General features: G+C 51.6%; 1 protein-coding gene across 3 annotated transcripts in view; it reads left to right on the top strand.

The window, feature by feature from the left end:
• PODNL1 (podocan like 1) overlaps positions 1-27566 on the top strand; it is a 302248-nt gene that overhangs the window by 228270 nt on the left and 46412 nt on the right. For all 3 annotated transcript variants that reach the window (XM_078685604.1, XM_078685610.1, XM_078685601.1), the window contains one exon: positions 1273-1479. In XM_078685604.1, coding sequence (XP_078541730.1) covers positions 1273-1432 — 160 coding nt within the window. In that variant the 3' untranslated portion in view covers positions 1433-1479. The remainder of the gene's footprint in view (positions 1-1272; positions 1480-27566) is intronic.

The following is a 27566-nucleotide window of genomic DNA, read 5'->3' as shown; positions in this document are numbered from 1 at the left end:
GCCGGCATTGTTTCTGACCACTGAGAGCACTGCTCTCACTTTCTAGGGGATCTGGAACCTGACTGTGGTGGCAGGCTGGACTGGACCAGTCAGCCAGCACACTAGCAGGCTAGCAGAGTTCAGGGGGTACCTGTAAGGTAGCCTCTGGGTGCATGTATTAATAAATCCATTACTGGAGTCAGTATGGGTTTAACAATACAAGGTCTTTGATACCAAACACCTTAGTTTTCAGTGAAGCCCTCATGTTGCTGGGAAACTCGTTTTGACCAGTGACCGGTACATATTTTAAGCTGGCTTACCTGTTCACTTGAACTGTCTGTAAATGAACTGGTCACAGAGTTTGGTGCTGGGTCCCTAAGAGTGGAACAAGATATGCTGCAGCTCTTAGGGACCCTCTTCAGCACCTATGTAGATCCCTAGTTACAGGTACCTCTGGTACCTAGGCACAGGTACTAAAGGTCTGGTCACTTGGGGATCAAGTGACCAGGTGGCTTGTTTTGGGGAAAGAACATTGGCACAGGGGACCTGGTTAGCAGACAGGAACCTGGTGCACTCCAGTCAAAGTTGCATCAAATGCCAGGCAAAAAGAGTGAGGGGGGGATACGGCAACAAAAACCCAGGTTCCTACATCTATTACTGTCCTCTGGCCGAAATTACTACCAAAATGAACACCCATTCAAAATGTTGCAGGTCTATTCTGCACTGAACCTCTTAATTGGAGGGACTGCTAAAACGTGAATCTATAATGTATGCTACAAAGTACATAAATACCCCTGTCAAGACCTGTATACTGGTGCTGCCCTATGTTACATATTATAAGACACTTTGGTCTTCAAAATATATATTACGCTGGCATGCTTTTCATCCTATTACACAATTACAAACCACAAGAGACACAACCTATTATTTACATAGAGGAATAGGATACATTGTCTTCCTGACACTTGCACTCAGGCATGTCCTCAGTTCTCACACACAGGATATGGTATCAGGATACATTTTAAACCAGGATTTGGATTTAGCCACTGTATCGACAAGGATCTATAATTCCTCCTTTTTAGGAAGGAACCAAAGGCCCTCCTCTCCAAGCAAAACATTATATAGCGAGTAACACTCTAGATGATGGATGCCAGCTGATAAATACCTCCTGGACCTCTGCAACCTTACACCCCACACAATCCACCTTTTGTACACCACTGTTGCTTTGTAGATAGGTTTTTGCCTTTTAAATCCCATAACATGCATATATACGTCTTGCCATGTTATCTCTAGGTTTAACCGCCTCACCGTGGCCAGCACACCACAAGCCTCGTTCTTGGACCTGAAGTACCTGGAGGTGGTGGACACAACGGGCAACCTTGAACAAATCACCATTAACATCCCAAGAGCCAACCAGCGCTTCAGACTACAGAACAGCACATCGGAAACCTAGGGGGCAATACCAGCCAGACCAACTCTGACCCCACCCTTTGCTGGCCGGTGAGTACTCTGTACAGGACTGTACCCTGAAATCTGCACAAGGGCACTACTCTCTTCCTCTACAAAACCAGGAAATGCAATTTCACTGCACAGACTCAGAGCTCGACACTGCACAGACTCAGAGCTAACAGGAGAGAGAGGTTTCACCATCACAAAGACTTAAATACTGAGACACAAAACCAACAGGAGGGAAATGACTCACCCTTCCCCCATACTCAAAGTCAGTGATACATATTCAGAAGGAGGGAGCATGCTCATCCATCACAGCCTCAGATGTCAATGAGAGGACTGACCTTCTTGCAAGGTATAGAGAGTCCGCAGGAGGGAGAGGGCTCACACTTCACTTCACACAGACACATTGCTCTGAAAAGAGCGAGCAGGAGGGAGAGGGCTCACACTTCACTTCACACAGACTCACTGCTCTGAAAACAAGCCAGCAGGAGGGAGAGGGCTCACATTTCACTTCACACAGACTCACTGCTCTGAAAAGAGCCAGCAGGAGGGAGAGGGCTCACACTCCACTTCACGCAGACTCACTGCTCTGAAGTAAAGCAAGCAGGAGGGAGAGGGCTCACATTTCACTTCACACAGACTCACTGCTCTGAAAAGTGCCAGCAGGAGGGAGAATGCTCACACTTCACTTCACACCGACTCACTGCTCTGAAAAGAGCCAGCAGGAGGGAGAGGGCTTACAATTCACTTCACACAGACTCACTGCTCTGAAAAAAGCCAGCAGGAGGGAGTGGGCTCACACTTCACTTCACACATACTCACTGCTCTGAAAAGTGCCAGCAGGAGGGAGAATGCTCACACTTCACTTCACACAGACTCGCTGCTCTGAAAAAAGCAAGCAGGAGGGAGAGGGCTCGCATTTCACTTCACACAGACTCACTGCTCTGAAAAGTGCCAGCAGGAGGGAGAATGCTCACACTTCACTTCACTCCGACTCCCTGCTCTGAAAAGAGCCAGCAGGAGGGAGAGGGGTTACAATTCACTTCACACAGACTCACTGCTCTCAAAAAAGTCAGCAGTAGGGAGACGGCTCACACTTCACTTCACACCGACTCACTGCTCTGAAAAAAGCCAGCAGGAGGGAGAGGGCTCACACTTCACTTCACACCTACTCACTGCTCTGAAAAAAAGCCAGCAGGAGGGAGAGAGCTCACACTTCACTTCACATCAACTCACTGCTCTGAAAAAAGCCAGCAGGAGGACGAGGGCTCACACTTCACTTCACACCGACTCACTGCTCTGAAAAAAGCCAGCAGGAGGACGAGGGCTCACACTTCACTTCACACCGACTCACTGCTCTGAAAAGAGCCAGCAGGAGGGAGAGGGCTTACAATTCACTTCACACAGACTCACTGCTCTGAAAAAAGCCAGCCGGAGGGAGAGGGCTCACACTTCACTTCACACAGACTCACTGCTCTGAAAAAAAGCCAGCAGGAGGGAGAATCCTCACACTTCACTTCACACCGACTCACTGCTCTGAAAAAAGCCAGCAGGAGGGAGAGGGCTCACACTTCACTTCACACAGACTCACTGCTCTGAAAAAAGCCAGCAGGAGGACGAGGGCTCACACTTCACTTCACACCGACTCACTGCTCTGAAAAGAGCCAGCAGGAGGGAGAGGGCTTACAATTAACTTCACACAGACTCACTGCTCTGAAAAAAGCCAGCAGGAGGGAGTGGGCTTACACTTCACTTCACACATACTCACTGCTCTGAAAAGAGCCAGAAGGAGGGAGAGGGCTTACAATTCACTTCACACCGACTCACTGCTCTGAAAAGAGCCAGCAGGAGGGAGAGGGCTTACACTTCACTTCACACAGACTCACTGCTCTGAAAAAAGCCAGCAGGAGGGAGTGGCCTCACACTTCACTTCACACAGACTTACTGCTATGAAAAAGAGCCAGCAGGAGGGAGAGGGATCGCACTTCACTTCACACAGACTCACTGCTATGAAAAGAGCCAGCAGCTAGGGCGACTCCTCCGCAATGGCAGATTAGCGTCGCCCTACTGGCTCAGAGCCAGAAGCAGAAAAATGAAACAATATTTCATTATCGTTTTATTTTTATAGAGAGTCCGCAGGAGGGAGAGGGCTCACACTTCACTTCAACAAGACTCACTGCTCTGAAAAGAGCCAGCAGGAGGGAGAGGGCTCACACTTCACTTCACACAGACTCACTGCTCTGAAAACAAGCCAGCTGGAGGGAGAGGGCTCACATTTCACTTCACACAGACTCACTGCTCTGTAAAAAAGCAAGCAGGAGGGAGAGGGCTCACATTTCACTTCGCACAGACTCACTGCTCTGAAAAGCGCCAGCAGGAGGGAGAATGCTCACACTTCACTTCACACCAACTCACTGCTCTGAAAAGAGCCAGCAGGAGGGAGAGGGCTTACAATTCACTTCACACAGACTCACTGCTCTGAAAAAAAGCAAGCAGGAGGGAGAGGGCTCACATTTCACTTCACACATACTCACTGCTCTGAAAAGTGCCAGCACGAGGGAGAATGCTCACACTTCACTTCACACAGACTCACTGCTCTGAAAAGAGCCAGCAGGAGGGAGAGGGCTCACACTCCACTTCACACAGACTCACTGCTCTGAAAATAAGCAAGCAGGAGGGAGAGGGCTCACATTTCACTTCACACAGACTCACTGCTCTGAAAAGTGCCAGCAGGAGGGAGAGGGCTTACAATTCACTTCACACAGACTCACTGCTCTGAAAAAAAGCCAGCAGGAGGGAGTGGGCTCACACTTCACTTCACACATACTCACTGCTCTGAAAAGTTCCAGCAAGAGGGAGAATGCTCACACTTCACTTCACACAGACTCACTGCTCTGAAAGAAAGCAAGCAGGAGGGAGAGGGCTCACATTTCACTTCACACAGACTCACTGCTCTGAAAAGTGCCAGCGGGAGGGAGAATGCTCACACTTCACTTCACACCGACTCACTGCTCTGAAAAGAGCCAGCAGGAGGGAGAGGGCTTACAATTCACTTCACACAGACTAACTGCTCTCAAAAAAGTCAGCAGTAGGGAAACGGCTCACACTTCACTTCACACTGACTCACTGCTCTGAAAAAAGCCAGCAGGAGGGAGAGGGCTCACACTTCACTTCACACCTACTCACTGCTCTGAAAAAAAGCCAGCAGGAGGGAGAGGGCTCACACTTCACTTCACATCGACTCACTGCTCTGAAAAAAGCCAGCAGGAGGAAGAGGGCTCACGCTTCACTTCACACCGACTCACTGCTCTGAAAAGAGCCAGCAGGAGGGAGAGGGCTCACATTTCACTTCACACATACTCACTGCTCTGAAAAGCGCCAGCAGGAGGGAGAATGCTCACACTTCACTTCACACCGACTCACTGCACTGAAAAGTGCCAGCAGGAGGGAGAGGGCTTACAATTCACTTCACACAGACTCACTGCTCTGAAAAAAGCCAGCAGGAGGGAGTGGGCTCACACCTCACTTCACACATACTCACTGCTCTGAAAAGAGCCAGCAGGAGGGAGAGGGCTAACAATTCACTTCACACCGACTCACTGCTCTGAAAAAAGCCAGTAGGAGGGAGTAGCCTCACACTTCACTTCACACAGACTTACTGCTATGAAAAAGAGCCAGCAGGAGGGAGAGGGATCGCACTTCACTTCACACAGACTCACTGCTAGGAAAAGAGCCAGCAGCTAGGGCTACTCCTCCGCAATGGCAGAGGAGCGTCGACCTACTGGCTCAGAGCCAGAAGCAGAAAAATGAAACAATATTTCATTATCGTTTTATTTTTATAGAGAGTCCGCAGGAGGGAGAGGGCTAACACTTCACTTCAACAAGACTCACTGCTCTGAAAAGAGCCAGCAGGAGGGAGAGAGCTCACACTTCACTTCACACAGACTCACTGCTCTGAAAACAAGCCAGCAGGAGGGAGAGGGCTCACATTTCACTTCACACAGACTCACTGCTCTGACAATAAGCAAGCAGGAGGGAGAGGGCTCACATTTCACTTCACACAGACTCACTGCTCTGAAAAGTGCCAGCAGGAGGGAGAATGCTCACACTTCACTTCACACCAACTCACTGCTCTGAAAAGAGCCAGCTGGAGGGAGAGGGCTTACAATTCACTTCACACAGACTCACTGCTCTGAAAAAAAGCAAGCAGGAGGGAGAGGGCTCACATTTCACTTCACACATACTCACTGCTCTGAAAAGTGCCAGCACGAGGGAGAATGCTCACACTTCACTTCACACCAACTCACTGCTCTGAAAAGAGCCAGCAGGAGGGAGAGGGCTTACAATTCACTTCACACAGACTCACTGCTCTCATAAAAGCCAGCAGGAGGGAGAGGGCTCACACTTCCCTTCACACATACTCACTGCTCTGAAAAGTGCCAGCAGGAGGGAGAATGCTCACACTTCACTTCACACTGACTCACTGCTCTGAAAAAAAGCCAGCAGGAGGGAGAGGGCTCACACTTCACTTCACACAGACTCACTGCTCTGAAAAGTGCCAGCAGGAGGGAGAATGCTCACACTTCACTTCACACCGACTCACAGCTCTGAAAAGAGCCAGCAGGAGGGAGAGGGCTTACAATTCACTTCACACAGACTCACTGCTCTGAAAAAAAGCAAGCAGGAGGGAGAGGGCTCACATTTCACTTCACACATACTCACTGCTCTGAAAAGCGCCAGCAGGAGGGAGAATGCTCACACTTCACTTCACACCGACTCACTGCACTGAAAAGTGCCAGCAGGAGGGAGAGGGCTTACAATTCACTTCACACAGACTCACTGCTCTGAAAAAAGCCAGCAGGAGGGAGAGGGCTCACACTTCACTTCACACCTACTCACTGCTCTGAAAAAAAGCCAGCAGGAGGGAGAGGGCTCACACTTCACTTCACACCGACTCACTACTCTGAAAAAAGCCAGCAGGAGGAAGAGGGCTCACACTACACTTTACACCGACTCACTGCTCTGAAAAGAGCCAGCAGGAGGGAGAGGGCTTACACTTCACTTCACACAGACTCACTGCTCTGAAAGGAGCCGTACAAAAGGGGTGGTGATGGATGGAGCATCTGAACCAATCAAACACTCACACCCAGTCAAAAGATCTGGGTTTGATCCATCACCGTTCTTTAGCCCACTATGCCACCCCAGTTCAGACATGGCTATATGCAAATCAGTCTAACCCTGTGCCTCATGGGAACAGTCCAGCCCGAACTGCCAAGCCATGCCTTCCCTGGACCGGAAACAAGCTTCCGAGGACCGGTTTCTGGCATTACAGCCGTCTTCAGCCCGGCTTGCTTGAATCCAGTGGCCAAGTGAGCAAGGGACTCACGTCTGAGCATACCCTGCCACACTTATGGCGGCCAAAGCGGTACAAAAGGGGGTGGTGATGGACGGAGCATCGGAACCAATCAAACACTCACACCCAGTCAAAAGATCTGGGTTTGATCCATCACCGTTCTTTAGCCCACTCTGCCACCCCAGTTCAGACATGGCTATATGCAAATCAGTCTGACCCTGTGCCTCATGGGAACAGTCCAGCCCGACCTGCCAAGCCATGCCTTCCCTGGACCGGAAACAAGCTTCCGAGGACCGGTTTCTGACATTACAACCGTCTTCAGCCCGGCTTGCTTGAATCCAGTGGCAAAGTGAGCAAGGGACTCACCTCTGAGCATACCCTGCCACACTTATGGCGGCCAAAGCGGTACAAAAGGGGGTGGTGATGGACGGAGCATCTGAACCAATCAAACACTCACACCCAGTCAAAAGATCTGGGTTTGATCCATCACCGTTCTTTAGCCCACTCTGCCACCCCAGTTCAGACATGGCTATATGCAAATCAGTCTGACCCTGTGCCTCATGGGAACAGTCCAGCCCGAACTGCCAAGCCATGCCTTCCCTGGACCGGAAACAAGCTTCCGAGGACCGGTTTCTGGCATTACAGCCGTCTTCAGCCCGGCTTGCTTGAATCCAGTGGCCAAGTGAGCAAGGGACTCACGTCTGAGCATACCCTGCCACACTTATGGCGGCCAAAGCGGTACAAAAGGGGGTGGTGATGGACGGAGCATCGGAACCAATCAAACACTCACACCCAGTCAAAAGATCTGGGTTTGATCCATCACCGTTCTTTAGCCCACTCTGCCACCCCAGTTCAGACATGGCTATATGCAAATCAGTCTGACCCTGTGCCTCATGGGAACAGTCCAGCCCGACCTGCCAAGCCATGCCTTCCCTGGACCGGAAACAAGCTTCCGAGGACCGGTTTCTGACATTACAACCGTCTTCAGCCCGGCTTGCTTGAATCCAGTGGCAAAGTGAGCAAGGGACTCACCTCTGAGCATACCCTGCCACACTTATGGCGGCCAAAGCGGTACAAAAGGGGGTGGTGATGGACGGAGCATCTGAACCAATCAAACACTCACACCCAGTCAAAAGATCTGGGTTTGATCCATCACCGTTCTTTAGCCCACTCTGCCACCCCAGTTCAGACATGGCTATATGCAAATCAGTCTGACCCTGTGCCTCATGGGAACAGTCCAGCCCGAACTGCCAAGCCATGCCTTCCCTGGACCGGAAACAAGCTTCCGAGGACCGGTTTCTGGCATTACAGCCGTCTTCAGCCCGGCTTGCTTGAATCCAGTGGCAAAGTGAGCAAGGGACTCACCTCTGAGCATACCCTGCCACACTTATGGCGGCCAAAGCGGTACAAAAGGGGATGGTGATGGACGGAGCATCTGAACCAATCAAACACTCACACCCAGTCAAAAGATCTGGGTTTGATCCATCACCGTTCTTTAGCCCACTCTGCCACCCCAGTTCAGACATGGCTATATGCAAATCAGTCTGACCCTGTGCCTCATGGGAACAGTCCAGCCCGAACTGCCAAGCCATGCCTTCCCTGGACCGGAAACAAGCTTCCGAGGACCGGTTTCTGGCATTACAGCCGTCTTCAGCCCGGCTTGCTTGAATCCAGTGGCAAAGTGAGCAAGGGACTCACATCTGAGCATACCCTGCCACACTTATGGCGGCCAAAGCGGTACAAAAGGGGGTGGTGATGGACGGAGCATCTGAACCAATCAAACACTCACACCCCGTCAAAAGATCTGGGTTTGATCCATCACCGTTCTTTAGCCCACTCTGCCACCCCAGTTCAGACATGGCTATATGCAAATCAGTCTGACCCTGTGCCTCATGGGAACAGTCCAGCCCGAACTGCCAAGCCATGCCTTCCCTGGACCGGAAACAAGCTTCCGAGGACCGGTTTCTGGCATTACAGCCGTCTTCAGCCCGGCTTGCTTGAATCCAGTGGCCAAGTGAGCAAGGGACTCACGTCTGAGCATACCCTGCCACACTTATGGCGGCCAAAGCGGTACAAAAGGGGGTGGTGATGGACGGAGCATCGGAACCAATCAAACACTCACACCCAGTCAAAAGATCTGGGTTTGATCCATCACCGTTCTTTAGCCCACTCTGCCACCCCAGTTCAGACATGGCTATATGCAAATCAGTCTGACCCTGTGCCTCATGGGAACAGTCCAGCCCGACCTGCCAAGCCATGCCTTCCCTGGACCGGAAACAAGCTTCCGAGGACCGGTTTCTGACATTACAACCGTCTTCAGCCCGGCTTGCTTGAATCCAGTGGCAAAGTGAGCAAGGGACTCACCTCTGAGCATACCCTGCCACACTTATGGCGGCCAAAGCGGTACAAAAGGGGGTGGTGATGGACGGAGCATCTGAACCAATCAAACACTCACACCCAGTCAAAAGATCTGGGTTTGATCCATCACCGTTCTTTAGCCCACTCTGCCACCCCAGTTCAGACATGGCTATATGCAAATCAGTCTGACCCTGTGCCTCATGGGAACAGTCCAGCCCGAACTGCCAAGCCATGCCTTCCCTGGACCGGAAACAAGCTTCCGAGGACCGGTTTCTGGCATTACAGCCGTCTTCAGCCCGGCTTGCTTGAATCCAGTGGCAAAGTGAGCAAGGGACTCACATCTGAGCATACCCTGCCACACTTATGGCGGCCAAAGCGGTACAAAAGGGGGTGGTGATGGACGGAGCATCTGAACCAATCAAACACTCACACCCCGTCAAAAGATCTGGGTTTGATCCATCACCGTTCTTTAGCCCACTCTCTGCCACCCCAGTTCAGACATGGCTATATGCAAATCAGTCTGACCCTGTGCCTCATGGGAACAGTCCAGCCCGAACTGCCAAGCCATGCCTTCCCTGGACCGGAAACAAGCTTCCGAGGACCGGTTTCTGGCATTACAGCCGTCTTCAGCCCGGCTTGCTTGAATCCAGTGGCCAAGTGAGCAAGGGACTCACGTCTGAGCATACCCTGCCACACTTATGGCGGCCAAAGCGGTACAAAAGGGGGTGGTGATGGACGGAGCATCGGAACCAATCAAACACTCACACCCAGTCAAAAGATCTGGGTTTGATCCATCACCGTTCTTTAGCCCACTATGCCACCCCAGTTCAGACATGGCTATATGCAAATCAGTCTAACCCTGTGCCTCATGGGAACAGTCCAGCCCGAACTGCCAAGCCATGCCTTCCCTGGACCGGAAACAAGCTTCCGAGGACCGGTTTCTGGCATTACAGCCGTCTTCAGCCCGGCTTGCTTGAATCCAGTGGCCAAGTGAGCAAGGGACTCACGTCTGAGCATACCCTGCCACACTTATGGCGGCCAAAGCGGTACAAAAGGGGGTGGTGATGGACGGAGCATCGGAACCAATCAAACACTCACACCCAGTCAAAAGATCTGGGTTTGATCCATCACCGTTCTTTAGCCCACTCTGCCACCCCAGTTCAGACATGGCTATATGCAAATCAGTCTGACCCTGTGCCTCATGGGAACAGTCCAGCCCGACCTGCCAAGCCATGCCTTCCCTGGACCGGAAACAAGCTTCCGAGGACCGGTTTCTGACATTACAACCGTCTTCAGCCCGGCTTGCTTGAATCCAGTGGCAAAGTGAGCAAGGGACTCACCTCTGAGCATACCCTGCCACACTTATGGCGGCCAAAGCGGTACAAAAGGGGGTGGTGATGGACGGAGCATCTGAACCAATCAAACACTCACACCCAGTCAAAAGATCTGGGTTTGATCCATCACCGTTCTTTAGCCCACTCTGCCACCCCAGTTCAGACATGGCTATATGCAAATCAGTCTGACCCTGTGCCTCATGGGAACAGTCCAGCCCGAACTGCCAAGCCATGCCTTCCCTGGACCGGAAACAAGCTTCCGAGGACCGGTTTCTGGCATTACAGCCGTCTTCAGCCCGGCTTGCTTGAATCCAGTGGCCAAGTGAGCAAGGGACTCACGTCTGAGCATACCCTGCCACACTTATGGCGGCCAAAGCGGTACAAAAGGGGGTGGTGATGGACGGAGCATCGGAACCAATCAAACACTCACACCCAGTCAAAAGATCTGGGTTTGATCCATCACCTGTCTTTAGCCCACTCTGCCACCCCAGTTCAGACATGGCTATATGCAAATCAGTCTGACCCTGTGCCTCATGGGAACAGTCCAGCCCGACCTGCCAAGCCATGCCTTCCCTGGACCGGAAACAAGCTTCCGAGGACCGGTTTCTGACATTACAACCGTCTTCAGCCCGGCTTGCTTGAATCCAGTGGCAAAGTGAGCAAGGGACTCACCTCTGAGCATACCCTGCCACACTTATGGCGGCCAAAGCGGTACAAAAGGGGGTGGTGATGGACGGAGCATCTGAACCAATCAAACACTCACACCCAGTCAAAAGATCTGGGTTTGATCCATCACCGTTCTTTAGCCCACTCTGCCACCCCAGTTCAGACATGGCTATATGCAAATCAGTCTGACCCTGTGCCTCATGGGAACAGTCCAGCCCGAACTGCCAAGCCATGCCTTCCCTGGACCGGAAACAAGCTTCCGAGGACCGGTTTCTGGCATTACAGCCGTCTTCAGCCCGGCTTGCTTGAATCCAGTGGCAAAGTGAGCAAGGGACTCACCTCTGAGCATACCCTGCCACACTTATGGCGGCCAAAGCGGTACAAAAGGGGATGGTGATGGACGGAGCATCTGAACCAATCAAACACTCACACCCAGTCAAAAGATCTGGGTTTGATCCATCACCGTTCTTTAGCCCACTCTGCCACCCCAGTTCAGACATGGCTATATGCAAATCAGTCTGACCCTGTGCCTCATGGGAACAGTCCAGCCCGAACTGCCAAGCCATGCCTTCCCTGGACCGGAAACAAGCTTCCGAGGACCGGTTTCTGGCATTACAGCCGTCTTCAGCCCGGCTTGCTTGAATCCAGTGGCAAAGTGAGCAAGGGACTCACATCTGAGCATACCCTGCCACACTTATGGCGGCCAAAGCGGTACAAAAGGGGGTGGTGATGGACGGAGCATCTGAACCAATCAAACACTCACACCCCGTCAAAAGATCTGGGTTTGATCCATCACCGTTCTTTAGCCCACTCTGCCACCCCAGTTCAGACATGGCTATATGCAAATCAGTCTGACCCTGTGCCTCATGGGAACAGTCCAGCCCGAACTGCCAAGCCATGCCTTCCCTGGACCGGAAACAAGCTTCCGAGGACCGGTTTCTGGCATTACAGCCGTCTTCAGCCCGGCTTGCTTGAATCCAGTGGCCAAGTGAGCAAGGGACTCACGTCTGAGCATACCCTGCCACACTTATGGCGGCCAAAGCGGTACAAAAGGGGGTGGTGATGGACGGAGCATCGGAACCAATCAAACACTCACACCCAGTCAAAAGATCTGGGTTTGATCCATCACCGTTCTTTAGCCCACTCTGCCACCCCAGTTCAGACATGGCTATATGCAAATCAGTCTGACCCTGTGCCTCATGGGAACAGTCCAGCCCGACCTGCCAAGCCATGCCTTCCCTGGACCGGAAACAAGCTTCCGAGGACCGGTTTCTGACATTACAACCGTCTTCAGCCCGGCTTGCTTGAATCCAGTGGCAAAGTGAGCAAGGGACTCACCTCTGAGCATACCCTGCCACACTTATGGCGGCCAAAGCGGTACAAAAGGGGGTGGTGATGGACGGAGCATCTGAACCAATCAAACACTCACACCCAGTCAAAAGATCTGGGTTTGATCCATCACCGTTCTTTAGCCCACTCTGCCACCCCAGTTCAGACATGGCTATATGCAAATCAGTCTGACCCTGTGCCTCATGGGAACAGTCCAGCCCGAACTGCCAAGCCATGCCTTCCCTGGACCGGAAACAAGCTTCCGAGGACCGGTTTCTGGCATTACAGCCGTCTTCAGCCCGGCTTGCTTGAATCCAGTGGCAAAGTGAGCAAGGGACTCACCTCTGAGCATACCCTGCCACACTTATGGCGGCCAAAGCGGTACAAAAGGGGATGGTGATGGACGGAGCATCTGAACCAATCAAACACTCACACCCAGTCAAAAGATCTGGGTTTGATCCATCACCGTTCTTTAGCCCACTCTGCCACCCCAGTTCAGACATGGCTATATGCAAATCAGTCTGACCCTGTGCCTCATGGGAACAGTCCAGCCCGAACTGCCAAGCCATGCCTTCCCTGGACCGGAAACAAGCTTCCGAGGACCGGTTTCTGGCATTACAGCCGTCTTCAGCCCGGCTTGCTTGAATCCAGTGGCAAAGTGAGCAAGGGACTCACATCTGAGCATACCCTGCCACACTTATGGCGGCCAAAGCGGTACAAAAGGGGGTGGTGATGGACGGAGCATCTGAACCAATCAAACACTCACACCCCGTCAAAAGATCTGGGTTTGATCCATCACCGTTCTTTAGCCCACTCTGCCACCCCAGTTCAGACATGGCTATATGCAAATCAGTCTGACCCTGTGCCTCATGGGAACAGTCCAGCCCGAACTGCCAAGCCATGCCTTCCCTGGACCGGAAACAAGCTTCCGAGGACCGGTTTCTGGCATTACAGCCGTCTTCAGCCCGGCTTGCTTGAATCCAGTGGCCAAGTGAGCAAGGGACTCACGTCTGAGCATACCCTGCCACACTTATGGCGGCCAAAGCGGTACAAAAGGGGGTGGTGATGGACGGAGCATCGGAACCAATCAAACACTCACACCCAGTCAAAAGATCTGGGTTTGATCCATCACCGTTCTTTAGCCCACTCTGCCACCCCAGTTCAGACATGGCTATATGCAAATCAGTCTGACCCTGTGCCTCATGGGAACAGTCCAGCCCGACCTGCCAAGCCATGCCTTCCCTGGACCGGAAACAAGCTTCCGAGGACCGGTTTCTGACATTACAACCGTCTTCAGCCCGGCTTGCTTGAATCCAGTGGCAAAGTGAGCAAGGGACTCACCTCTGAGCATACCCTGCCACACTTATGGCGGCCAAAGCGGTACAAAAGGGGGTGGTGATGGACGGAGCATCTGAACCAATCAAACACTCACACCCAGTCAAAAGATCTGGGTTTGATCCATCACCGTTCTTTAGCCCACTCTGCCACCCCAGTTCAGACATGGCTATATGCAAATCAGTCTGACCCTGTGCCTCATGGGAACAGTCCAGCCCGAACTGCCAAGCCATGCCTTCCCTGGACCGGAAACAAGCTTCCGAGGACCGGTTTCTGGCATTACAGCCGTCTTCAGCCCGGCTTGCTTGAATCCAGTGGCAAAGTGAGCAAGGGACTCACATCTGAGCATACCCTGCCACACTTATGGCGGCCAAAGCGGTACAAAAGGGGGTGGTGATGGACGGAGCATCTGAACCAATCAAACACTCACACCCCGTCAAAAGATCTGGGTTTGATCCATCACCGTTCTTTAGCCCACTCTCTGCCACCCCAGTTCAGACATGGCTATATGCAAATCAGTCTGACCCTGTGCCTCATGGGAACAGTCCAGCCCGAACTGCCAAGCCATGCCTTCCCTGGACCGGAAACAAGCTTCCGAGGACCGGTTTCTGGCATTACAGCCGTCTTCAGCCCGGCTTGCTTGAATCCAGTGGCCAAGTGAGCAAGGGACTCACGTCTGAGCATACCCTGCCACACTTATGGCGGCCAAAGCGGTACAAAAGGGGGTGGTGATGGACGGAGCATCGGAACCAATCAAACACTCACACCCAGTCAAAAGATCTGGGTTTGATCCATCACCGTTCTTTAGCCCACTATGCCACCCCAGTTCAGACATGGCTATATGCAAATCAGTCTAACCCTGTGCCTCATGGGAACAGTCCAGCCCGAACTGCCAAGCCATGCCTTCCCTGGACCGGAAACAAGCTTCCGAGGACCGGTTTCTGGCATTACAGCCGTCTTCAGCCCGGCTTGCTTGAATCCAGTGGCCAAGTGAGCAAGGGACTCACGTCTGAGCATACCCTGCCACACTTATGGCGGCCAAAGCGGTACAAAAGGGGGTGGTGATGGACGGAGCATCGGAACCAATCAAACACTCACACCCAGTCAAAAGATCTGGGTTTGATCCATCACCGTTCTTTAGCCCACTCTGCCACCCCAGTTCAGACATGGCTATATGCAAATCAGTCTGACCCTGTGCCTCATGGGAACAGTCCAGCCCGACCTGCCAAGCCATGCCTTCCCTGGACCGGAAACAAGCTTCCGAGGACCGGTTTCTGACATTACAACCGTCTTCAGCCCGGCTTGCTTGAATCCAGTGGCAAAGTGAGCAAGGGACTCACCTCTGAGCATACCCTGCCACACTTATGGCGGCCAAAGCGGTACAAAAGGGGGTGGTGATGGACGGAGCATCTGAACCAATCAAACACTCACACCCAGTCAAAAGATCTGGGTTTGATCCATCACCGTTCTTTAGCCCACTCTGCCACCCCAGTTCAGACATGGCTATATGCAAATCAGTCTGACCCTGTGCCTCATGGGAACAGTCCAGCCCGAACTGCCAAGCCATGCCTTCCCTGGACCGGAAACAAGCTTCCGAGGACCGGTTTCTGGCATTACAGCCGTCTTCAGCCCGGCTTGCTTGAATCCAGTGGCCAAGTGAGCAAGGGACTCACGTCTGAGCATACCCTGCCACACTTATGGCGGCCAAAGCGGTACAAAAGGGGGTGGTGATGGACGGAGCATCGGAACCAATCAAACACTCACACCCAGTCAAAAGATCTGGGTTTGATCCATCACCTGTCTTTAGCCCACTCTGCCACCCCAGTTCAGACATGGCTATATGCAAATCAGTCTGACCCTGTGCCTCATGGGAACAGTCCAGCCCGACCTGCCAAGCCATGCCTTCCCTGGACCGGAAACAAGCTTCCGAGGACCGGTTTCTGACATTACAACCGTCTTCAGCCCGGCTTGCTTGAATCCAGTGGCAAAGTGAGCAAGGGACTCACCTCTGAGCATACCCTGCCACACTTATGGCGGCCAAAGCGGTACAAAAGGGGGTGGTGATGGACGGAGCATCTGAACCAATCAAACACTCACACCCAGTCAAAAGATCTGGGTTTGATCCATCACCGTTCTTTAGCCCACTCTGCCACCCCAGTTCAGACATGGCTATATGCAAATCAGTCTGACCCTGTGCCTCATGGGAACAGTCCAGCCCGAACTGCCAAGCCATGCCTTCCCTGGACCGGAAACAAGCTTCCGAGGACCGGTTTCTGGCATTACAGCCGTCTTCAGCCCGGCTTGCTTGAATCCAGTGGCAAAGTGAGCAAGGGACTCACCTCTGAGCATACCCTGCCACACTTATGGCGGCCAAAGCGGTACAAAAGGGGATGGTGATGGACGGAGCATCTGAACCAATCAAACACTCACACCCAGTCAAAAGATCTGGGTTTGATCCATCACCGTTCTTTAGCCCACTCTGCCACCCCAGTTCAGACATGGCTATATGCAAATCAGTCTGACCCTGTGCCTCATGGGAACAGTCCAGCCCGAACTGCCAAGCCATGCCTTCCCTGGACCGGAAACAAGCTTCCGAGGACCGGTTTCTGGCATTACAGCCGTCTTCAGCCCGGCTTGCTTGAATCCAGTGGCAAAGTGAGCAAGGGACTCACATCTGAGCATACCCTGCCACACTTATGGCGGCCAAAGCGGTACAAAAGGGGGTGGTGATGGACGGAGCATCTGAACCAATCAAACACTCACACCCCGTCAAAAGATCTGGGTTTGATCCATCACCGTTCTTTAGCCCACTCTGCCACCCCAGTTCAGACATGGCTATATGCAAATCAGTCTGACCCTGTGCCTCATGGGAACAGTCCAGCCCGAACTGCCAAGCCATGCCTTCCCTGGACCGGAAACAAGCTTCCGAGGACCGGTTTCTGGCATTACAGCCGTCTTCAGCCCGGCTTGCTTGAATCCAGTGGCCAAGTGAGCAAGGGACTCACGTCTGAGCATACCCTGCCACACTTATGGCGGCCAAAGCGGTACAAAAGGGGGTGGTGATGGACGGAGCATCGGAACCAATCAAACACTCACACCCAGTCAAAAGATCTGGGTTTGATCCATCACCGTTCTTTAGCCCACTCTGCCACCCCAGTTCAGACATGGCTATATGCAAATCAGTCTGACCCTGTGCCTCATGGGAACAGTCCAGCCCGACCTGCCAAGCCATGCCTTCCCTGGACCGGAAACAAGCTTCCGAGGACCGGTTTCTGACATTACAACCGTCTTCAGCCCGGCTTGCTTGAATCCAGTGGCAAAGTGAGCAAGGGACTCACCTCTGAGCATACCCTGCCACACTTATGGCGGCCAAAGCGGTACAAAAGGGGGTGGTGATGGACGGAGCATCTGAACCAATCAAACACTCACACCCAGTCAAAAGATCTGGGTTTGATCCATCACCGTTCTTTAGCCCACTCTGCCACCCCAGTTCAGACATGGCTATATGCAAATCAGTCTGACCCTGTGCCTCATGGGAACAGTCCAGCCCGAACTGCCAAGCCATGCCTTCCCTGGACCGGAAACAAGCTTCCGAGGACCGGTTTCTGGCATTACAGCCGTCTTCAGCCCGGCTTGCTTGAATCCAGTGGCAAAGTGAGCAAGGGACTCACATCTGAGCATACCCTGCCACACTTATGGCGGCCAAAGCGGTACAAAAGGGGGTGGTGATGGACGGAGCATCTGAACCAATCAAACACTCACACCCCGTCAAAAGATCTGGGTTTGATCCATCACCGTTCTTTAGCCCACTCTCTGCCACCCCAGTTCAGACATGGCTATATGCAAATCAGTCTGACCCTGTGCCTCATGGGAACAGTCCAGCCCGAACTGCCAAGCCATGCCTTCCCTGGACCGGAAACAAGCTTCCGAGGACCGGTTTCTGGCATTACAGCCGTCTTCAGCCCGGCTTGCTTGAATCCAGTGGCCAAGTGAGCAAGGGACTCACGTCTGAGCATACCCTGCCACACTTATGGCGGCCAAAGCGGTACAAAAGGGGGTGGTGATGGACGGAGCATCGGAACCAATCAAACACTCACACCCAGTCAAAAGATCTGGGTTTGATCCATCACCGTTCTTTAGCCCACTCTGCCACCCCAGTTCAGACATGGCTATATGCAAATCAGTCTGACCCTGTGCCTCATGGGAACAGTCCAGCCCGACCTGCCAAGCCAAGCCTTCCCTGGACCGGAAACAAGCTTCCGAGGACCGGTTTCTGACATTACAACCGTCTTCAGCCCGGCTTGCTTGAATCCAGTGGCAAAGTGAGCAAGGGACTCACCTCTGAGCATACCCTGCCACACTTATGGCGGCCAAAGCGGTACAAAAGGGGGTGGTGATGGACGGAGCATCTGAACCAATCAAACACTCACACCCAGTCAAAAGATCTGGGTTTGATCCATCACCGTTCTTTAGCCCACTCTGCCACCCCAGTTCAGACATGGCTATATGCAAATCAGTCTGACCCTGTGCCTCATGGGAACAGTCCAGCCCGAACTGCCAAGCCATGCCTTCCCTGGACCGGAAACAAGCTTCCGAGGACCGGTTTCTGGCATTACAGCCGTCTTCAGCCCGGCTTGCTTGAATCCAGTGGCCAAGTGAGCAAGGGACTCACGTCTGAGCATACCCTGCCACACTTATGGCGGCCAAAGCGGTACAAAAGGGGGTGGTGATGGACGGAGCATCGGAACCAATCAAACACTCACACCCAGTCAAAAGATCTGGGTTTGATCCATCACCTGTCTTTAGCCCACTCTGCCACCCCAGTTCAGACATGGCTATATGCAAATCAGTCTGACCCTGTGCCTCATGGGAACAGTCCAGCCCGACCTGCCAAGCCATGCCTTCCCTGGACCGGAAACAAGCTTCCGAGGACCGGTTTCTGACATTACAACCGTCTTCAGCCCGGCTTGCTTGAATCCAGTGGCAAAGTGAGCAAGGGACTCACCTCTGAGCATACCCTGCCACACTTATGGCGGCCAAAGCGGTACAAAAGGGGGTGGTGATGGACGGAGCATCTGAACCAATCAAACACTCACACCCAGTCAAAAGATCTGGGTTTGATCCATCACCGTTCTTTAGCCCACTCTGCCACCCCAGTTCAGACATGGCTATATGCAAATCAGTCTGACCCTGTGCCTCATGGGAACAGTCCAGCCCGAACTGCCAAGCCATGCCTTCCCTGGACCGGAAACAAGCTTCCGAGGACCGGTTTCTGGCATTACAGCCGTCTTCAGCCCGGCTTGCTTGAATCCAGTGGCAAAGTGAGCAAGGGACTCACCTCTGAGCATACCCTGCCACACTTATGGCGGCCAAAGCGGTACAAAAGGGGATGGTGATGGACGGAGCATCTGAACCAATCAAACACTCACACCCAGTCAAAAGATCTGGGTTTGATCCATCACCGTTCTTTAGCCCACTCTGCCACCCCAGTTCAGACATGGCTATATGCAAATCAGTCTGACCCTGTGCCTCATGGGAACAGTCCAGCCCGAACTGCCAAGCCATGCCTTCCCTGGACCGGAAACAAGCTTCCGAGGACCGGTTTCTGGCATTACAGCCGTCTTCAGCCCGGCTTGCTTGAATCCAGTGGCAAAGTGAGCAAGGGACTCACATCTGAGCATACCCTGCCACACTTATGGCGGCCAAAGCGGTACAAAAGGGGGTGGTGATGGACGGAGCATCTGAACCAATCAAACACTCACACCCCGTCAAAAGATCTGGGTTTGATCCATCACCGTTCTTTAGCCCACTCTGCCACCCCAGTTCAGACATGGCTATATGCAAATCAGTCTGACCCTGTGCCTCATGGGAACAGTCCAGCCCGAACTGCCAAGCCATGCCTTCCCTGGACCGGAAACAAGCTTCCGAGGACCGGTTTCTGGCATTACAGCCGTCTTCAGCCCGGCTTGCTTGAATCCAGTGGCCAAGTGAGCAAGGGACTCACGTCTGAGCATACCCTGCCACACTTATGGCGGCCAAAGCGGTACAAAAGGGGGTGGTGATGGACGGAGCATCGGAACCAATCAAACACTCACACCCAGTCAAAAGATCTGGGTTTGATCCATCACCGTTCTTTAGCCCACTCTGCCACCCCAGTTCAGACATGGCTATATGCAAATCAGTCTGACCCTGTGCCTCATGGGAACAGTCCAGCCCGACCTGCCAAGCCATGCCTTCCCTGGACCGGAAACAAGCTTCCGAGGACCGGTTTCTGACATTACAACCGTCTTCAGCCCGGCTTGCTTGAATCCAGTGGCAAAGTGAGCAAGGGACTCACCTCTGAGCATACCCTGCCACACTTATGGCGGCCAAAGCGGTACAAAAGGGGGTGGTGATGGACGGAGCATCTGAACCAATCAAACACTCACACCCAGTCAAAAGATCTGGGTTTGATCCATCACCGTTCTTTAGCCCACTCTGCCACCCCAGTTCAGACATGGCTATATGCAAATCAGTCTGACCCTGTGCCTCATGGGAACAGTCCAGCCCGAACTGCCAAGCCATGCCTTCCCTGGACCGGAAACAAGCTTCCGAGGACCGGTTTCTGGCATTACAGCCGTCTTCAGCCCGGCTTGCTTGAATCCAGTGGCAAAGTGAGCAAGGGACTCACATCTGAGCATACCCTGCCACACTTATGGCGGCCAAAGCGGTACAAAAGGGGGTGGTGATGGACGGAGCATCTGAACCAATCAAACACTCACACCCCGTCAAAAGATCTGGGTTTGATCCATCACCGTTCTTTAGCCCACTCTCTGCCACCCCAGTTCAGACATGGCTATATGCAAATCAGTCTGACCCTGTGCCTCATGGGAACAGTCCAGCCCGAACTGCCAAGCCATGCCTTCCCTGGACCGGAAACAAGCTTCCGAGGACCGGTTTCTGGCATTACAGCCGTCTTCAGCCCGGCTTGCTTGAATCCAGTGGCCAAGTGAGCAAGGGACTCACGTCTGAGCATACCCTGCCACACTTATGGCGGCCAAAGCGGTACAAAAGGGGGTGGTGATGGACGGAGCATCGGAACCAATCAAACACTCACACCCAGTCAAAAGATCTGGGTTTGATCCATCACCGTTCTTTAGCCCACTCTGCCACCCCAGTTCAGACATGGCTATATGCAAATCAGTCTGACCCTGTGCCTCATGGGAACAGTCCAGCCCGACCTGCCAAGCCAAGCCTTCCCTGGACCGGAAACAAGCTTCCGAGGACCGGTTTCTGACATTACAACCGTCTTCAGCCCGGCTTGCTTGAATCCAGTGGCAAAGTGAGCAAGGGACTCACCTCTGAGCATACCCTGCCACACTTATGGCGGCCAAAGCGGTACAAAAGGGGGTGGTGATGGACGGAGCATCTGAACCAATCAAACACTCACACCCAGTCAAAAGATCTGGGTTTGATCCATCACCGTTCTTTAGCCCACTCTGCCACCCCAGTTCAGACATGGCTATATGCAAATCAGTCTGACCCTGTGCCTCATGGGAACAGTCCAGCCCGAACTGCCAAGCCATGCCTTCCCTGGACCGGAAACAAGCTTCCGAGGACCGGTTTCTGGCATTACAGCCGTCTTCAGCCCGGCTTGCTTGAATCCAGTGGCAAAGTGAGCAAGGGACTCACATCTGAGCATACCCTGCCACACTTATGGCGGCCAAAGCGGTACAAAAGGGGGTGGTGATGGACGGAGCATCTGAACCAATCAAACACTCACACCCCGTCAAAAGATCTGGGTTTGATCCATCACCGTTCTTTAGCCCACTCTGCCACCCCAGTTCAGACATGGCTATATGCAAATCAGTCTGACCCTGTGCCTCATGGGAACAGTCCAGCCCGAACTGCCAAGCCATGCCTTCCCTGGACCGGAAACAAGCTTCCGAGGACCGGTTTCTGGCATTACAGCCGTCTTCAGCCCGGCTTGCTTGAATCCAGTGGCAAAGTGAGCAAGGGACTCACGTCTGAGCATACCCTGCCACACTTATGGCGGCCAAAGCGGTACAAAAGGGGGTGGTGATGGACACCAGCAGGAGGGAGAGGGCTTACACTTCACTTCACACAGACTCACTGCTCTGAAAAAAGCCAGCAGGAGGGAGAGGGCACACACTACACTTCACACAGACTCACTGCTCGGAAAAAAGCCAGCAGGAGGGAGAGGGCACACACTACACTTCACACCGACTCACTGCTCTGAAAAGAGCCAGCAGGAGGGAGAGGGCTCACACTCCACTTCACACCGACTCACTGCTCTGAAAAAAGCCAGCAGGAGGAAGAGGGCTCACACTTCACTTCACACCGAATCACTGCTCTGAAAAGAGCCAGCAGGAGGGAGAGGGCTCACACTTCACTTCACACAGACTCACTGCTATGAAAAGAGCCAGCAGCTAGGGCGACTCCTCCGAAATGGCAGAGGAGCGTCGCCCTACTGGCTCAGAGCCAGAAGCAGAAAAATGAAAAAATATTTCATTATCGTTTTATTTTAAAGCAGCTAGCTCAGTGAGCGTCTGCATGAAGGGGCAGGGCCGGGCATGGAAGGGGGAGGAAGAGTGCTATGTGCACTCTCTAAGTGTCCATGTGTGTTTGGGCGACCGTCTCAGGCTGGCCAAACACACATGCACACTTAAGTCTCTCTAACCCGGCTGTATCGAACAGCCAGGTTAGAGAAACAGCACAGACTCCCTGTGCTTGAGCACTGAGCGAGCGTCTTTTCAGCCCGCTCAGGCCAATCCCTGCGCTGCTCTTATAGCATGGGAGCAGAGTGGGAATTGGACAGGAAGTCTGATGCAGCCCCAGTGCCAGCTGGGACATGGAAGAGGAAAGACCAGGCCTGACGTGGAACGCCGCCTGCAATTTAAGGTAGGTTTTCCTTTTCTTGTTTTTATTATTAAACTACCACCCCACACCCCTCGAGCCACACCGTTTTCAGGTGGCGGCCAGCAGGAGGGAGAGGGCTCACATTTCAGTTAACACAGACTCACATCTCTGAAAAGAGCCAGCAGGAGGGAGAGGGCTCACACTAAAATTCACACAGACTCACTGCTCTGAAAAGGTAACCAGCAGGAGGGAGAGGACTCACACTTAACTTCACACAGACTCACTGCTCTGAAAAGAGCCAGCAGGAGGGAGATGGCTCACACTTTACTTCAGCAAGACTCACTGCTCTGAAAAAAGCCATCAGGAGGGAGAGGGCTCACATTTCACCAACTCGCTGCTCTGAAAAGAGCACCAGCAGGAAGGAGAGGGCTAGCACATCACAGACTAACTGCTCTGAAAAGAGAGCCAGCAGGAAGGAGAAGGCAGGCACTTCACACAGACTCTTTGAAAAGAGAACCAGCAGGAGGGGGAGAATTCACTTGTCTCTCACACACACACAAGGCCTGTAGAAAGGGAAATGACGTAACCTTCACACCAAAGCATCATTAGGGACAGCTAGCCAGCAGGAAGGAGAAAACTCAAAGCCAGAGGGTCAGTGGGAGGATAGAGGACTCTCACATCACAAAGACATACTGATATGGACAGAGAACCAACAGGAGGCTGTCTCACAGGCTCAGAGCCAGTTGAAGACTCACCCATCAGAGATACTCGCAGCTAGGGATAGACTCGATATTCACACAGATTCGCAGCAGCTAGAGATAGAGGAACAGCAGGAGTGAGCGAGAGAGAGAGGACTCACTCTTCCCAGACATATACTGCTCTGGAAAGTGAGCTTATAAAATAAGAGCAGACCCATGTCTTACAGTTCCTTCAAAGCAGGGCTTAATTTGTAAAAAAATAAATAAGTATCAGGTCCCTTGTCAGGAGGCTATTGCAGCTTGCACTACCTATTGCCTGTGCCGGCGCAGCCAGTGACTGAACAAACACTGCAAACCATCAGACCATACAAATGAGACAGTTTAGCCTTTTCCAGGCAACCCAAAGTTATACAAATGGCTTGAGTGGCAGGTTAGTAGTCATTTTAAATGTATGGTGCATTAATAAACAACTGTTGTGCTTATCTCAAAATTATACAGTCAGTGACACCATGTGGCAGACTGTCGTATGTACTGGTGCTGAGCACTGGAAACCACCGGCTCAAATTAAGCACTGCTTCAAAAGACACTAGTCTCGAATGAAGTATGATGCAACAAAGTTTAACGAGCACAGCTAAAGTATTGCCTGAATGCTTGTTATTTACAGTATTTTCTTTCTGTATTCTTGAAATACCATTTACAAATGGTGCACTAAAAAGGATGTCAAGTTCTTCTTGGTGTGGACTCTATATTTTGTGAAACAGTGGTCTGATCCACGCAACATCTCACCTCATTGCGTCTCCCTGGGCTTTTGAGCTGCTTATGTGTTACAAGCAGCTAAGAATTCAGCAGCATGTTCTGCCATCCCATAGTTTTCACCCAACAGGATCTGCAGCTCTTGTTCATGCCACTGTTTTGTAGGTCTCGCCTAGGCAGCGCGCATGCGCTGCTCTAGGAGATGACCTTTAGAAATCGGGCATCTCCTTTTCAAGCACACTCGTGCTTGTGGTGGCATCCACATTGCGGGAGCGAGCAGCGGCGCACCGACCATCTATTAGCATGGCTGCGCGCCACTGCTCCCGCTAGGGGCAAGCTAGCACAAGCGCTTTCAAACAGCAGCGGTGCGCCAACCATCTTATTTTAAAATTTTAATTAGCATGGCCGCGCGCTGCTGCTCCTGCTAGCAGTTATGTTTTTTTTGGGGTATTGTATGTGATGTGGGATACGCAAGACTCATTGAGACTTACACTGCAGGGGCTATTTTTTTCTTTTTGTTTAAGCACTCTGTGAGAGTGCATGTTGCCTCCTGATGTCTCCATACTATGCTTTTCTTTCTCTTGCCGTACTGCTGTCTCTCGCCTGTGTGCGTCTCTCCTTCCTCCCCTTTATGATGAGCTTTCCCTTGTGTATTCCAGTCTCCCACTTTACTTTTTTGCCTATGGTGCTTTTACCCTCTCCCTGCTCAAAATACTCCCTTCACCATGGTCTCCCTCTCACACATCGATCTCCAATGTGCACCCCTTGTTGCTTCAATATGCCCTCCTGCTCTCTCTGTGCTACTTCCAGCACCATGTTTTAGTCCCCACCGGCCCGTGTGTTGCTTCAGCGTCCCCTTCCATGTTGTTTCGGCAACTTCATGCCCAAATTGCTTCCCCAACAGTTTTTCAAATAACATTTTTTTTTCTTCTTTTTAATTGCTGATCCGAATTCGACCGACGTTTCATTTTATAGGCACGTGCATGGTTTGTGCGCACGCCGCAGTATGATGCAGTTTTTATTTTTAATGTAGGTGTGTTGCACTGCATCGGAGATGTTATACAGTATAATTAACAAGCATTGACATAGCCAATAAGTCTCGCCTTTGGGACCTTGTAAGTACTGCATAACTAAATACTTTAAGGTTCCAAAGGAGAGAGCTTTTGGCTATGCCAATGCTTGTTCTAAAGTGCAGTTTTCCTTGCAACATCTCTAATGTGTCACTGCTTCGTGTTTGGAACAGTGGATTCGAAAGTTCTGTTTATACAATCTTATACAAGCATGGTAAGAAGCATTATTGACAAAGTGGCCTGATAATGATTGCTTCTTAGACATGTGTGGAAAGGTTTGTCGTGCTATTGTCACCATGAGGCTGCGACTGGTGAACGATCACATAGTGTCTCAATGATCTCTGACAATGTATCACAATTAAATGAAGAGTTGACACCTTTCATGTGAAAATATTCAGTTTAGCCCCTATTTAGGTGCCATTGACAGGGCAAAAAAGCTGCTATAAGCTGTTCTATACTTCGGAACTTTACTTTTTTAGGTTCCTCTCAGCACACTTCTGACTGCTCAGCACTGGTGGACTCCTTACAGGAGTAGCTATGCGCTCTATAAAATGTGTATTCATTCAAGCCAGTCTGTTCCAAGGAAGCAGGTTCAGGGTTGTGAGGCGAAGTCTAGGTTGAAGATGCAGTGTTGTCTGTATTTAATGAGCTCTCCATTTGACGCATGAAAAATGTCGAGCGCCATGATTTGGTCTTTTAAGTTACAAGCATATCCATGGACATCAATATTGTCATCCATCGTGTTGCCTTTTTATTTTGAATGATTTAGAGATAGTTACTAATACAGCAATCGGACTGTTTTAGTTACAGCCATTTGTGTAAAGAGGCCAATAGTTGAGTTGTAGAACTCTTCAGTTCATGCTCCAACGTTCTCACTTGGTAGGAGTATCACGTGAGGTCCAGTGTTAATTTCTGACAATGGGACAGCATGCTGAGGGCCGATTTCTGCTTTGGCCATGGTCAAGTGTCTGCTCGAAGAACTATTCAGACTCTAAGTTTCTGTTTCTCTAGTCAGCCAAAGAGTTTCGGGTTGTACAGCGCTTGTCTCTCATGCGGTTGACGATTTCTTGCCCAGTATGGCTTCTTTCTCACTTCAAGGCAGGAAATGAGGACCTGCACATTTCATACCAGTATTTTCTGTGTCCCTTTTAGGGATACAATAGGATTAGTTCCAGATAAGCCAGAGGTTTTTTTATGGGGGGGGGGGAGTAATATGCTCGAATTTACTCCATGCATGTTCTCTTACAGCTGAGCATCAGCCTGCTTTAGGTCCCACCTTCCTCTGGTTCACTGCAAACTGTTTTTTATTTTTTATGTTTTATGGATTTTGGGGATCCCATATTGTTGGGCCAGTCAATTATGAAAGTCTCAAAGTCCAGTCATCTTTTTATAGGCCTGATTCCTGCTTACTGTTAGTCAGTATCAACTTATTTTATTGACAGTGCTGCTGGTGCATTTGGGACATGTTTATTGGTCAGGGTGTTTCAGGTCTCAATTCCGCTTCTCGCAGTGTGTTTTTTAGACCACTTGTAGCCTAGTGTTTAGGATCCCAGACTCATTGCCGAATGGTTAAGAGTTCAAATTCCACTGCAGCTATGAGAAGCTTTCTGCTTGTTGAATTGCGTACAACTCAATCCCACCCTAGAGGTGGCCACCTCTTGGGCAACTTTCAAGAAGGCTTCTCTCAAAGGCATATGTAATGCTGCAACATTGGCATTTATTTATTTATTTATTTTGGTGTTTTATAGAGCGCGAACTTGAACCGTTAGTTTATCAGAGCGCTTTACATAGTCATCAACGAGTCATACAAAAGACATGATATCACAAGAATATACTGTACATTAGGGAGGGGGTACTGCATACAAAGCGATGAGGACATACACGGATAGTCAATATACCGTCTCTGAGGACCCCCAGTTTCTTGGTGGGGCGAGGACGAGGAGGAAGGCAATAGTCTCTGAGGTGGTCGTGGGATGGGGTTTAGCTAAGGAATTTACCCACGAGGAAGGATTTAGCCTCCTTTTTGAAGCGTGCCCGAGAGGGGATTTTTCTAATGGCGGGTGGGAAGGAGTTCCATATTCTTGGTGCAGCCCTTGTGAACGACCGTTTATAGGTTTTTTGTTTCCAAAAGCGTGCAGGCTGGAGAAGGAGGGCACTAGCCGATCGTGAGTTTCTGCTTCCTCCGGATATCACCAGTTTCTGTGCAAGATATGCAGGGGAGTTTGAGTGTAGGGCCAGCTTGAGGTTAATTCTGGCCTCGAGATTAAGCCAGTTCAACGCTTTCAGGTGAGGAGTGATGTGATCAAATTTTCTTGTGCCGGCAAGTAGTCTGGCTGCTGCATTGAGGCAGGCTTTTAAGGGTGCTAGGGAGATCTTGGGT

The sequence above is a fragment of the Lissotriton helveticus genome, chromosome 1_1 (genome assembly GCF_964261635.1).
Source record: "Lissotriton helveticus chromosome 1_1, aLisHel1.1, whole genome shotgun sequence".
In the NCBI taxonomy this organism is placed as follows: Eukaryota; Metazoa; Chordata; class Amphibia; order Caudata; family Salamandridae; genus Lissotriton; species Lissotriton helveticus.
Note: the sequence above shows the minus strand (reverse complement) of the source record. Positions and strands in the feature narration are given on the sequence as shown.